The following is a 15,320-nucleotide window of genomic DNA, read 5'->3' on the forward strand; positions in this document are numbered from 1 at the left end:
CTATGGCCTATATGCATCCCTATGAGTAGTAGCTATCAGTCTTGTAAAGTTTTGTTGAGAAAAAAAATTATGGACTAAAAATTTTCAGAATTTTTGTTCATAGGAAAAAGATGAATATCTTTAGGAAATTTGCTTCCAAGAAGAACTCCAAGGGAGTTATTGGGGACTCATATGATAGTGATCTCCACCTCCGAAGGTTGACGGAAGTACGGCCGTGCGAATGGCCGCACACCCCGTTCATGGAAGAGGCTGGAATCCTTCAAAAGTTTACACAATATGCTGCTAATGATGGCCTCACCGACTTCATTGCAGCTGAATGTGAACAGTATCATCTCCTCACAAACATCTTTGTTCAAAGTTTTAATTACCTTCCTAGGAATAATCCCCCTGAAGTGCAGTTTAATTTATATGCTGAACCCCATCAGATGCCACTTACTGAATTTTATGAAATATGCTTGCTTCCTTCTGATGGTAGTTTAGCAGAGCCAAGACCCGCAGAGTTTGAAAACTTTTATCGTACTCTAACAGTGGGTGATGAGAGAGGGGTGTCAAGTATAACTGCCGCTGGCTTGCATTTCCCTGCCGTTCATTATTTTGCTCTTTTCATTTCAAATTGCTTGCTCGCTAGAGAGAAGGTGGGTGCACTGAGTTCACAAGACCTTACTATTTTACGTCGTGCACTAGAGGGCGACAACACTTATAGCTTGGGAGCTATTGTGGCACGTCGCCTCCACATTAATAAGTCCAAGGTAAAATACATGGTGGTATTTTCGCTACTCGCTTGGCGGCTCGCCTTAATGTTAAGATACGCCTTCATGATTATCCTTTGACCAAGGTCTACCTAGATCGCGCAGCTATGGAACACCACCATTTTATTGCACGAGATTTCCCTATCATTCCTATTCTTTAACTTGTTTTTCAGTGTGAGCACTCGTGATATTATCCCATTGCACCTGCTTTGTTTGATCATGTTACCAGGGGCGGATATAGGATTATGCCTGCAGATATCATCGCCTACCGAAACGACTAGGCTGCATCAGAGGAGGAGCCTCAGCAGTGGGATCCATGGATGCCCGCTCCTCAGCACCCCGACTAGTATCCAGGTTACTGATCGATTACCAAGTTAGGCCAAAATCCTAAGCTTGGGGGAGTACGTGTTTCTCACCAACATCACATTCATGTTCACACATTCCATTCCAGTTGTCGGTGTTCACACTTTTTCATTGTATTATCCATGTTAAATTTATTTTCTTGCTTTCTTTCTGTGTGTTTGAAAATCTTAGAAAAACCAAAAAAATAGTTGTAGTTAGTTTACTTTCTATGCATGCTTAGTTGTAATACTTAGAAGAAACCCAAAAAGATTTCCTTGTTCTTCTTTTACTTGTTGGGAGCTTTCCCGTGTAAATAGTTTTTCTTGTTTTTGCTTTCCCTTTTTATTTGCTTGTTCTAGAAAACCAAAAAGTCCAAAAATATTTCAGTGTGTTTCTTTGAATTTCTTTTCTTTTTATTTGAGTCATAACGAGGAGAAGACCATGATGAAAATGTTGAGTGGCTCTCATTTGCATAATTGTTAATCTAACAAAGAGCCCATTTTACCTTGTCATCTCATGTTGAATAAAATGTTTGCAGATTACAGCTTAGTTCACGACACTCTTGCACCATTAATATTTTCACATCGTTCGGTCGTGCAAGTGAAAGGCAATAATGGCGATATTCGATGAACTGGCCGTGGCAGAGAGAAACGGGTATGAACTCGACTTGTTCTGTTTTTGTAAATATGTTTAACCTAGTATCCATGATTCAGCCCATTATGATTAAACATGTTTGCAATGACAATTAGAGATTATAGTTTCTCATGCCATGCATAAGTAGCTAGAAGTGGATAATGATTTATCTTGGATATCAACATTGCGTTAAAATGATTGTGATGTAGTATGATGATATGGTATCCTCCTCTGAATGTTTGAGTGGCTTGACTTGGCACATGTTCATGCATGTAGTTGAATCAAAACCAACATAGCTCTATGATATTTATGTTCATGGTGTTCATATCCTACTCATGCTAGTGTCCAATGTTACTTATGCATAATGCATGTTCATGACCGTTGTTGCTCTCTAGCTGGCCGCTTCTCAACCTATTGCTAGCCTTCGCCTGTACTAAGTGGGAATTCTGCTTGTACATCAAAAACCTTGAACCCAAGTTATTCCAGATGAGTCTATCATACCTACCTATATGCGGTATTACCCTGCCGTCCTAAGTAATTTTGCATGTGCCACCTCTAAAAACATCAAATAAATATCCTTTTTGTGTGCCTGGATCGTTCATGGAACGACAGGAGGTGGTCGGTATCTTCCATGCTAAGCGGGTTATTCTCAGGTCGAGTGTTTATTCACTCGCCATCGCACGAGAAAAGGGCGGTAATAGGGATTCCCAGTCCCGAACTCAAAAATGCAAATGATTAAACAAAACTCCCCCGGGGTTGTTGTTGGTATGGACGACATCCGTTGTTTCGGACAAGCTGTGGAGTGTGATTGATGGTGGAGGGGGAGTAAACCTTTACTTTTATCGCTTTGGAACCGCCACTAGCGTGCTTAGCATAGAAGATATTGATAACTGATGGTCGTGAAGTAAATGAGAAGGGTGCATGTCTCAAAATATCATTTACCTCTGTTTTAAAAACTTGAGCTCTGGCACCTCTGCAAATCACTGCTTCCCTCTGCGAAGGGACTATCTATTTACTTTTATGTTGTGTCATCACCTTCTAAAATAAGCGTCAGAACCTGAGAGCACTGCTGCCATGCTGATGCATTGTGTGTTGCTAATGTTGGGTACATCATGACTGAATCTTTTCTACCATTAATTACAATGTTTAGTCGCTGCTTGAACTTTGGAGGTGCTCTGCATTTATGTTTTGCGGTCTCAGAAAGGGCTAGCGAGATACCACTATTGTCATATTATATCATGGTTGTTTTGATAATATGTTGTTGTTTGAGATATCTAATTATTGCTCGCTAGCTGATTATGTCATTCATATGAGTTAATATAGTTTTTCAGAGTTATTGTCAGCATGGTTAGTTATAATGTTGGTTGAAAACCTGGGTGTTGTTTAAGCTTATTTTTGCAAACAAGAGCAAAAGAGTTCATATTTTTTTTTTCACTTTCAGTTTATCAACTGAATTGCTTGAGGACAAGCAAAGGTTTAAGCTTGGGGGAGTTGATACGTCTCCAACGTATCTACTTTTCCTAAAGCTTTTCCTCTTGTTTTGGACTCTATTTTGCATGATTTGAATGAAACTAACCCCGGACTGACGATGTTTTCAGCAGAACTTGTGCGAAAATAGAAGTTTCTGGAATGAAACGAAACTTTGCAAGGAATAAAGAATTTTTGGAGCCAGGAGACACCTGAGGGGGGCACCTGGGTGGGCACAACACACCAGGGCACGCCTACCCCCCAGGCACGCCCAGGTGGGTTGTCCCCACCTGGTGGCCCCGCATACCCTAAAACCGACACTATAAAATCCAGTTTTTCTAGAAAAAATGAAGGAGAAAGAATTATCGCGTTCCACGAGACGGAGTCGCCATCACCTCCCGTTCTTCATCGGGAGGCCAGATCTGGAGTTCGTTTGGGGATCCGGAGAGGGGGATCTTCGTTCTTCGTCATCACCAACCCTTCTCCATCGCCAATTCCATGATGCTCCCGCTGGGAGTGAGTAATTTCTTCGTAGGCTCGCTGGTCGGTGAGGACTTGGATGAGATTCATCATGTAATTGAGTTAGTTTTGTTAGGGTTTGATCCCTAGTATCCACTATGTTCTGAGATTGATGTTGCTACGACTTTGTCATGCTTAATGCTTGTCACTTTGGGCACGGGTGCCATGATTTCCGATCTGAACCGTTTATGTTATCACAATTATATCCATGTTCTAGATCCGATCTTGCAAGTTATAGTCACCTACTACGTGTTATGATCCGACAACCCCGGAGTGACAATAGTCGGGACCACTCCCTACGATGACCGTATTTTGGGAAGTTTATGTATTCACTGTGTGTTAATTCTTTGTTCCGGTTCTCTATTAAAAAGAGGCCTTAATATTCCTTAGTTTCCAATTGGACCCCGCTGCCACGGGAGGATAGAACAAAAAATATCATGCAAGTTCTTTCCATAAGCACGTATGACTATTTACGGAATAAATGCCTACATTATATTTATGAACTGGAGCTAGTGCCGTATCGCTCTAGGTTATGACTGTCATATGATGAATATCATCCAACAAATTACCAATCCAATGCCTACGAATTTATCTTATATTGTTCTTGCTAAGTTATACTGCTATCGTTACTGTTGCACTTGCTACAAAATTACTGCTATCACTGTCACCGTTACTATTGCTGCTGCTACTATTATCAAAACTATCATACTACTTTACTACTAATCACTTTGCTGCAGATAATTAATCTCCAGATGTTTTTGAATTGATAACTCAGTTGCTAATACTTGCAAATATTCCTTGGTTCCCCATGTGTCGAATCTATAAATTTGAGGCTTTTACTTCTTCAAGCAGGGTCATTCTCAACAACCATTCTGAGGCAGCTTTCCCCTCACTCGCTCACTCATTCCGCGTGAGAACCAACCAAACAATATCCTAAAAAAAAACACGTTAAGCTGCCTTGAAGGCGTGGCCACAGAATTTTGGCACACCAACCAGATGATTCAGTGATGCTACAGATGATTCAGTTACTCCCTCCATTCCCTTATATACAAGGCCACAAACTCATATTACAAGTAAAAGATAAAATTTAATGACTGCTTTGAAAGCCAACGTTTCTTTTCATTAACCAAGATCATTAATATGCTTGCATGCATGCAAGGAAGGAATATGAAGGAAGTAAGCACAGTGTCATTATGACTACATGCATGTAAGTATTAAACAAGTTGCTAGTATGAGAAAACATCATTAATTTTTGCCTCGATCACTGTTAAAACGGAGGGAGTACATCATTTGATCAAACAAAGCAGCTCCAAGTTTCAGATGAATTTGGGCGTCCCAAGGATAAACTCGAAGCTGTCTAATTCTCCACCACAACAACACTAAACCATTATTCTTTTTCACCACTTCCCTCTGGCCTTCATCAAGCCACTGGAAACGGACACCTTTATTGTCTCACAGCTACCATTACTACCAAAAAGTACACTTGCGAGAATAAACGCCCTTAAACGAATCGATTTCCGCTATCGGGACACAAACTTTACTCGAATTAGCACAATATAGGATGGACCCTATTCGTCGGTGACGCACCCACTTGAGGCTGAAGACACGAGCTTTATGTACTGCAAGAAAGGAAACGAGAGATGTTTATATAAGGTCAACATTGCACCATCAGGAATGCCGGTACTTGAGCTGGGTACCTTCCAAAGTGCTCCACTAGTAACCTTGTGTGGAGGCGGGCTCCATTTCCTTCGCCTTTGTTCAAGCTGGTCTTCCGTCAAATCAACATCAATTACTTTCTTCCCGACGTCGATCGTGATTGTATCGCCATTCTCAACAAGACCAATTGGGCCTCCTTCCTGAAAACAGCTACCTTGTGAATAACACATCCGCAAATTTACCAATTATGAGTTGGGCGCTTTAACCACTCAGCCATGGATGCTTAACAAGGATCATCGTACATCGTAAATAACCAATTTTCATAGGATATTTTCAGTGGTTATTTTTCAGTGACCCTAGCTTGTATACTACTGAAAGAAGTTGAACTGCCACAAGAGAAAAAATTGAAAATTACACACTACAGATTAGTCTTGTAACCATTGGGGGTATTACAACACAGTACCTGTGCTTCAGGACATACGTGGCCCACAACAAATCCATGCGACCCCCCAGAAAATCTACCATCTGTCAGCAGGGCACACTCCTGTAGCAAAGATTAAACAATAGTTCAATATTCGTCAACTGTCGCAAAAAAAAAACTAATAGGTTATCCGAAGAAAGCAAGATGACTTCATGGCATGTGTGCTGAGCAAAACAGAGACAAAAGGAGGTTGCAAGGAAGCTCTAGAGCATTCAAATGTGAAGAACAAATCAATCTCAAGATTTCAAGAGCAATGTAAGTGTTAATAAGTTCAAGAAAGCCCAAGATTGTTTGCCTTGAAATTTCAAAATTTTCAGGAGCTATGAAGCATAGCAGAACGAACATATGGAGCTGTCCAAATGTACGATTTGCATTAGCAGCTCTACTTCCAAGAATGGGTAAAGTATGTCACTAACTAGGTGAGATATAAAATAGCAGTGCTCTTATGTTATTTGCAATTATCAAGGGCACATAAAAACCAGAAATACAACTCTGACAATGGCATGCATGAGGTAGCATCACCTTCCCAAGACCAGCCCCCATTATTGCACTTGTTGGAGTCAACATTTCAGGCATCCCGGGACCTCCTTTTGGTCCTTCTCCTCGGATCACTACAACCTTTCCCTGTTTTATAACCATCATGGCAATGAAATACTTCATGAGAGAATGTACGAGACTTGCCCTGGTAAACTACCAGCATAACTGAATGAATCAAAACAGCTATTACATTGAAACGGATGAAAAAACGAAGTTATACGTTGAACCAACTGCAGATAATTGACTTGAGGAAATTTCAATTTGAGAGAGAGAGAGAGAGAGAGAGAGGGAGAGAGAGAGAGAGAGAGAGAGAGAGAGAGCAATTGCATGTCCAAAATCACCTCTTCTGAATCATGGCCTTACAAAGTTAATTGCACACATTACCTTGAAATTTGCTGGGTTTTCTGATATAGCTGTAATCATTGATTCTTCACCGTCAAAAACTAGTGCAGGACCTGTCATTTGATAAATAAAAGTTAAAATCTGCACATTATAAAGGCTTCCAACGATTGAAAAATGGAAGGAGCGAAAGAACACCTGAGAAAAACAGTCCCTCCTTGCCGGTTATTTTTGCTACTGAACCTTCTGGTGCAAGATTGCCATAAAGTATCTGTATATGCCCAGTCGATTTGATAGGATTGTCGAGCCGTCGTATTATTTGCTGAGTCAAATAACATGTGTACAAACGTTAGTACTCAAGGAGATGGAGTGGGCTGAAGAACTCAGGATTGAGCTTTACCTGTCCTTCCGATAAAGGTGGGAATATTTTAGCATTTTCCGCTAGAGTTTTTCCAGTGACTGAAGGGCGAGAAGAAAATACATGCCATTAGTCTATAAAAAGGAGTTCCTACATGACATGATGGACGATCATTGACTGTACGCACCAGTCATACAATCCCCATCGAGAAGACCTTGTTCCAAGAGATAATGAATTACTGCAGGTGTTCCACCAATCTACAATGTCATTACAAGCATAAATTATTTGCATGGTTTTCTATGAACATGATTCCAACAAGTGTACAGTAGAAGTGTTAATACAAGTTATATTCTAGAAACTTAGTGATTAACACTAGCGTTAGGTTTCCTCGATTGGCTTAAGTCCTTAAATTTTCAACTTCATTATGTGTGGTCAAACCAGAACGAAGTGAAATCAAGTTTAGCGAGTATTTACCTTATGCAGATCCTCCATGACATACTTTCCACTAGGCTTAAGATCTGCAAGAAAAGGAACTTGGTCGCTGACCTTCTGGAAATCATCAAGAGTTAATTGCAAACCCACAGACCTGAAAGGGGAAGGCAATGAGCATTTGTCTAATTAAGAAATTAAAAATGGACAAGAAGATGATAACCCACCTGGCAATAGCAATCAAATGCAGTACAGCATTAGTAGACCCACCAAGTGCCATGATAATAACCATTGCGTTCCGCAATGACTTCTCAGTTATAATGTCTCTAGGCTTCAAATCCATCTTTAACAATTCTAGGAGATACTTCCCAGCAAGACGGCATTCGTCTAACTTTAATGGGTCTTCAGCAGGGGTTGAAGAGCTTTGATAAATAAAACACAGACGAAATGATAATAATTTTAGTCAATCCATGAAGTCAAATCAAAGTGAAATGGTTAAGAGGAAACACAATGCTTTGCCTAGAATTAATAAGAAGTTTCCAGATGTTATTTGCACCTGTATGGAAGGCTCATGCCCATTGTCTCAATAGCAGATGCCATTGTGTTTGCTGTGTACATACCGCCACAAGCACCTGCTCCTGGGCATGAGTTGCGGAGCACATTCTTTCTTTCCTCGTCGCTGATTGATCCACTAACAAATTCTCCATAGCTCTGCATATAGCACATGAAAATAAGTAAGCATAAGTTGTACATTGCTGCACAAGCAGCTGCGTGTAAAAAAGAAACCGAGTTGACAAACGTAAAAAGGTGATACACTTACCTGAAATGCAGATACTATGTCATATGAATTGCCCTGAAAGTGCCCAGGCTGCACAAATAAAATCTCAAAGTCAGAAAATTATCAGAAGCATGTAAAAACAATACTGAACCGACACACATTTAACAGCGCACATAGTTACACCAAACTGTGTTTCCAGCATGAATAGCTCCATTCAATTGTTATTTATAAACGGAACCATTTATGTGTCCCAGAAACAGTTCGGTTTCATCATAACTCTGAGTCACATCTACAGACTAGTAAAACACGAAACAAAGAGCATTCCCGCATGTGTAGTCAGTAGATTTATAACAAGAAAATAGGGGTAAGATTACCTTAATGGTTCCACCATAAACCATGATACTTGGTCGATTTAGCCGTCCCATTGCCATTATTGTACCTGGCATCTGCAATGCGAAGTGCCACTAAATTCAGACACAACAAACATCCAGGCGTCATAGTTATTCTATAAGCCCCACTTGTGTACAAGGTAAGACATGAGATAAATTGAAGTACTGGAAAGGTACAAAACATGAGTGTTTTCTCATTCTTAAACATTACAGTAAAGCAGACGCATATGAAACTAGAAACTTGTTCCACTGCTTTTGTTAGTGATGAGATAGAAAACATACACAAAAACCGAGATAAAACTCCCAACTTCATTCTCAAACGAGGTGGGGCAGTACACCCATTTCAGAGAAAAATCCTGACAGCAGAAAGGATTGTGATGTTACCAAAACTAGGAACCATGGTTTGGCACAACTGAAGACAGACCCGGTTAATATTGTTTCGTTTTCCAGCGCTGAGCTAAAATACATGAGATTTGTAATACCACCGCGGCGAGAGCTGCAGTTTCGTCTCTACTATAACAGAGCAGTGAAGAACAGATTGCAGATTTTCAGAAGACCTAATCGCTGTTGAGTTAGGTAGGAAGGATAACAACAGTAGGCAGTATAGGGATCTCACTGACGTTCTTATCGCACCCAGGGATTGAGATATTGGCGTCGTAGTGCTGCGCCCCCATGACGGTTTCTATGCTGTCGGCGATGAGGTCGCGCGACTGGAGGCTGTAGCACATGCCCCTGGTACCCATGGAGATGGCGTCGCTGACCCCGACGGTGTTGAAGCGGAAGGCGACCATGCCGGCGTCGCGGATTCCGTCGCGCACGGCCTCGGCGAGCTGGAGCAGGTGCATGTTGCAGGTGTTCCCCTCGTACCAGACGGAGGAGACCCCGACCTGCGGCTTGTGGAGGTCGGCATCGGTGAGGCCGACGCCGTAGAGCACGGCCTGCGACGCCCCCTGCGACTTGGGCTCCGTGATGCGCGCGCTGTACTTATTGAGCTTGGGCTCGTCGGAGACGGCGGCGGCGCGGACGCGCGTGGCGAGGCGGCGGCCGGAGGCGGGGGTGGGGGCGGCGGCGGGGAGAGCGGGGGATGTGAGCGCCAGGGACTGCATGGCGTCGGTGGGGGCGGTGAGGTTTGGGATGGGGTTTAGGGTTTTGGAATGGGGTGGGGGTGACGAGTAAGGAAGGAGATGAAGATGGATGTGGACAAGGGGACGGCGGCGTCTGCTGGAAGAGGAGGAAGACGACACCAGCAGCGCCAGCGCGTGCCAGGTCGGATTTATTTTTATATGGAAAAGCCTTCTGGCGCACTTTATTTTGAGAATTGAATAAGTTTACGCAGTTCAAAATATTGTCACGACAAAGTTAGCTTTTGGGATGCCGCGAACTGCGCGGAGCTCTGGTTAGGGTTTTTTTTGTTGTTTTTGAGAATTTTTTCATTCATATCACGAATTCAGTACAAAGAAGTTGAGCCGTACAAGCACAGTAAAACGCAAATAAGAAGGACCGAATACTGAGAGTACCCTAAGACAACCATAACACAAAAAGATCTCCGGAGCCCTGTGTCATCATCTCTGAATCTTGAGAGAAGACCACTGCAGCAGAAGGTTCTGCAACCAGTCGCAAGCATGTCATCATCTTCGACCACGGTACAATTGCCGCCACGCTGCTTTCTCCTTTCTTGACACCAGCGCTGAGAGGGCATGGACATCAATCCAACACACCTGCAACAGCCGTCGCCATCTTTGGTTTTGAGTACCGCGAAACGTGTCCCTTCCGGAAGGAAGAGAACTCGAGTCATCCGACCGGTCCAGCACCGCGGCCGGGCCATCCGCCCGGACAAAGCAGGATCTCCCACCAGCATCAGCGCAGAGGAAGGAGAAGAACAGCAGCAGCAAATCATACCAACAAGGAAGAAGAAGAGTCTTCGTCTCCCTGCATCCATCGCCCACCTAAGGACCCAAACGGCCAGTGCCGATGGACCTCCAGCCACCAAAGCCCGCGACCTCGACGAGACCCGGGGATCCCCAACTCCGCCGGCTCCTAGACGAAGGCAAAAGCCTCGCCTGACCGCGAACGGAGCCAGGAGAAACTTATTCGGACGCGACACCACCGCAACGGCCTCGGATGTCACGCCCAATATGCGACCCTATCCAAAAGGAACTCAAAGGTCCCACCAAGGATAGACCCGCATATTGAAACGCTTTTGCAAGGTGGATATCATTACATCAACATTACATAATAGATGGGGATACATACATAAGGCATACAATGGCACACGAATACAACATCACAATACATAAGAGCATCATCCGACTATGGATGGAACACAAACAGAAACTCAAACGACATCCACCCTGCTAGCCCAGGCTGCCGACCTGGAACCTATCCCCTGATCAAAGAAGAAGCAGAAGAAGAGCTCAAGCAAGCAAGCATCGCTCTCGCGTCATGATCATCGCATAACCTGTACCTGCAACTGTTGTTGTAGTAATCTGTGAGCCACGAGGACTCAGCAATCCCATTACCATGGGTATCAAGACTAGCAAAGCTTAAAGGGAAAGGAAGGGGTAAAGTGGTGAGGCTGCAGCAGCGACTAAGCATATATGGTGGATAACATACGCAAATAAGAGTGAGAAGAGAGCAAGCGCAACGGTCGTGAAGCTAGCAATGATCAAGAAGTGATCCTGAACTCCTACTTACGTCAAACATAACCCAATGACCGTGTTCACTTCCCGAACTCCGCCGAAAAGAGACCATCACGGCTACACACACGGTTGATGTGTTTTAATTCGGATCTGGTGTCAAGTTATCTACAACCGGACATTAACAAATTCCCATCTGCCTATAACCGCAGGCACGGCTTTCAAAAGATTATACCCTGCAGGGGTGTCCCAACTTAGCCCATGATAAGCTCTCGCGATCAACGAAGGATATACCTTCTCCCAGGAAGACCCGATCAGACTCGGAATCCCGGTTTACAAGACATTTCGACAATGGTAAAACAAGACCAGCAAAGCCGCCCGATGCGCCGACAAATCCCGATAGGAGCTGCACATATCTCGTTCTCAGGGCAACACCGGATGAGACATCCTACGAGTAAAACCAGACCTCAAGTTGCCCCGAGGTGGCCCCACAGTCTACTCGGTTCAGACCAACACTTAGACAAGCACTGGCCCCGGGGGGCTAAAATAAAGATGACCCTCGGGTTGGCCAACCCAAGGGAAAGGTATAGGTGGTGGTGAGGCAAATGGTAAAACCAAGGTTGGGCCTTGCTGGAGGAGTTTTATTCAAAGCGAACTGTCAAGGGGGTCCCATAAATCACCCAACCGCGTAAGGAACGCAAAATCCGGGAACATAACATCGGTATGACGGAAACTAGGGCGGCAAGAGTGGAACAAAACACCAGGCATAAGGCCGAATCTTCCACCCTTTACCAAGTATATAGATGCATTAATAATATAAGAGATATTGTGATATCCCAACCAAAATCCTGTCCACCATGGAGAAATCTTCAACTTCACCTGCAACTAGCAACACTATAAGAGGGGCTAAGCAAAGCGGTAACATAGCCAAGCAATGGTTTGCTAGGAGTGGTGACAAAGGTTAGAGTTTCATGGCAATATGGGAGGCTTGATAAACAGGTGATAGGTAACGCAGTAAAGTGATAGAACGAAGCAACTAGCATAGCAATGATAGTAGTGAGATCCAGGGTAGCGGTCATCTTGCCTGAAATCCCGCAAGGAAGAAGAACGAGTCCATGAAGAAGATGAAGCCACGAAGACGAACCAAGCGTAGACGAACGAATCCTCACGATCGCAACAAAACAGGAACTATCGAGAAGAAGCACATAATATAGTAAACACACCACACATGAACAAGGCATGATGCATAACCGAGCATGATGCATGACAAAGCTACATGAAGCTACTCATGGCAAGGGATGATGCAAACCAAAGCAACACATCAAGACAAGTTTAAATGAGGCCGGGAGTGACATATAACAATTCCGGTAAGTCCTCATATACAAATTTCGAAGTTGGTCTAGATCTGAATAAACCTCATGTTCAAGTTGTTAAACAGCAAGTTAAGATGCACAAAGGTGATCTACACGAGATTCTAGTCAAGTTACATATAAAGTTCATTTAGTTCGAAGCTACGGCCTAGAAGATATGAGCAAAACAAGTTAAACATGGCATTGATGCAAAATGCATACAAACATCAAGCAAACACCTCAAAACATGGATGCAACATGATAATATGAAGCTACATGCAAAACTAAGCAAGTTTCATGTAGAGCACACTCAAAACGAAGCAACGGTTCAACACACACACATGAAACAAGTTTAAAGGACAAGCTGTCCAAAACAGCAACTAGGCATATTGCAAGCATCAAAACAACATGCTACAACACCACAACATGATAACAAAAGGCATGGGCATGATGTACAGGTAAAGCATAACAAAACATGAACACTGAGCTATCTCCATAAATCACTAGAACATGCTCAAACACACATGACAAGATTGCAAATAATAACAGTTCAGACTTTGCAGAAAATAACATCAGGTTGCAATGTTTAGAGCTATCAAACAACATGTTACAGGAACTTATCATGGCAAACAAAGGCATGGCATGAATCTACTAAATGCATAGAACAAAAGTCCCTTACTGACCATGAGCCAAAAAGAATCAAAAAATATGATGGCACCCATGTAAACATGGCAAGTTATAATACAGATTCAAACATGGCAGGAACAACGATATGTAGGCATGTTGGTGAGCTTGTACCACTCACCACAGAGCAATAAATGGCATGGCAAGGCAACCAACAGTAAGAAGACATGTTTTTAAGCTAAGCATGGCAAGAGCAAGTTCATAGGGTGCATGGAACACTAACAACAAACATGGCAACAACTGAACTTAATGTTAACAGGCTGACAGCAACATTATCAAGCAACTTTGAAGCAAGATATGGACAAGCTACAACAAGCTATAATTGCAACCAGGGGCATGAATGGATAAAGTATGACATGTAGAACAAAATATATTTAGTGAACATCTCCAGATTATGCATAGAATGACTTGTAGCAGCAGGTTTACATAGCATCACGAAATAACAGATTCAGCCTAGCAAAACAGCGACAGCAAGTACCCTACTTAACAAGCTCGATTCACTCACCACAAGTCATTGCATGACAAGATAAGCATAGCATCAGCAAGAAGACATGTTTATTAAACAAACCAAGGCAAGAACAAGTTCATAGCATGCAAGGATCAACTACAACAACCTTGGCAAAATTGAATAACATGTAAACAATCTGCCAGGAAACATTTTGTAACAAAAGTAGAGCACAAAAATGAAATGCTAGACTACTCCAAGCAGGGGCATGAATGGCTAGATAAAAACCATATGTTCAGAACATCCTTACTGAAGTATCTCAAAATATGCATGGATCTCTCTGTAGCATCAAGTTTACATGGCATCAAAATAACAGCAGAACAGGGACTAAAATCAGCAACATCACGAAGCCTAGTTTACATGCTTGTGCTAGTCACCACATTGATCACAAAAATACATGGCATACACCACTGTAAAGATGGCATGGCATAGACCAAAACACATGTAGACATCAACCTCATAGGATGCACACATTAATCATGGCAAAAATGACAAAAGAGCTAGTTCTATTAACAGACAACAGACAACATCATGAAGCACTCTTGCAACGATGATTCAGGCATCAAGATGAGCTCAAATGAATATGATGCAATGGAATGAAATAATGTACTCGTTGAGACGAACAATTTGACATATTACACGCATGAAACGGAGCAATATGCATGGAGATATGATGCGATGAACATGGCATGGTAATGTTAAAATATCGGGGACTTAGCAGAAAATCTCACCCCGGGGAAACGGTTGACCGTGGCACGGATTTCGAGGCAGCGACGGATCTCGCCGGATCTCCGCCGGAGAAGATGGGGAAGACGGCCGGAGCTCGGGGAGGAGGCCGGGATGAGGCCGGGGAGGTCGGGGACGACCGGATCCGGTCCGGCCCGACCGGATCCGCGCAAGGCGGCACGACAGCCGGCGACGCGGGGCGGCGGAGGGCGGCGCGGGGCGCGGCTCCGGCGGAGGATCCCGGGAGCCGAGGCGGCGGTGGGCAGGGAGGCGAGGTCGGGCGCTCGGGCCGGGAGGCGGGGAGGCGGCGCTCGGTGCCGCAGGAGGCGACGGGGGTCATCGGCGACGGAGGCGCGGCCACCAGCGGGATCAGGCGCGGGCGGCGGAGCACGTCGGAGCGGCGGCGGGGCGCGGGGAACCCGAGCGGCGGCGGCGGGGCGTTCGGGCCCGCGAGGCATGGTGGCGGGCGCGACCGGGCCGGGGAGGGCTGGATCTGGGTCCGCAGCGGGCCTGCGGCGGCGGGGACGGCCAGGGGCGACATGGCACGTCGTGGTTGGCCGGCGGGCGGTGGCTGGACATGTCCGGGCGGCGGGTGGACGTGTTCGTCGGCGGGAGGAGGAAGAAGGTAGGGTTAGACCGCGAATTTCGGGGGAAAGGGCATATTTATAGGTAGAAGGAGCTAGGAGAGTCCAAATGAGGAGCGGTTTTCGGCCACGCGATCGTGATCGAACGGCGGAGAGCAT

The 15,320-nt window shown here is 44.3% G+C and overlaps 1 protein-coding gene across 1 annotated transcript; it reads right to left on the bottom strand.

Moving 5' to 3' along the window:
* Positions 1-4,940: 4,940 nt before the first annotated feature.
* On the bottom strand, positions 4,941-9,847 carry LOC123157147 (dihydroxy-acid dehydratase, chloroplastic). The gene is made up of 14 exons (XM_044575389.1): positions 9,298-9,847; positions 8,663-8,734; positions 8,331-8,378; positions 8,067-8,221; positions 7,738-7,932; positions 7,556-7,667; positions 7,269-7,338; positions 7,124-7,182; positions 6,922-7,045; positions 6,769-6,839; positions 6,370-6,471; positions 5,830-5,910; positions 5,408-5,566; positions 4,941-5,329 (listed from the first exon to the last, which is right to left on the bottom strand). Exons 1-14 carry the CDS (start codon positions 9,781-9,783, stop codon positions 5,279-5,281), a joined length of 1,785 nt encoding a protein of 594 aa, XP_044431324.1. The 5' UTR covers positions 9,784-9,847; the 3' UTR covers positions 4,941-5,278.
* Positions 9,848-15,320: the final 5,473 nt, after the last annotated feature.

The sequence above is a fragment of the Triticum aestivum genome, chromosome 7B, assembly GCF_018294505.1.
Source record: "Triticum aestivum cultivar Chinese Spring chromosome 7B, IWGSC CS RefSeq v2.1, whole genome shotgun sequence".
Taxonomy (NCBI): Eukaryota; Viridiplantae; Streptophyta; class Magnoliopsida; order Poales; family Poaceae; genus Triticum; species Triticum aestivum.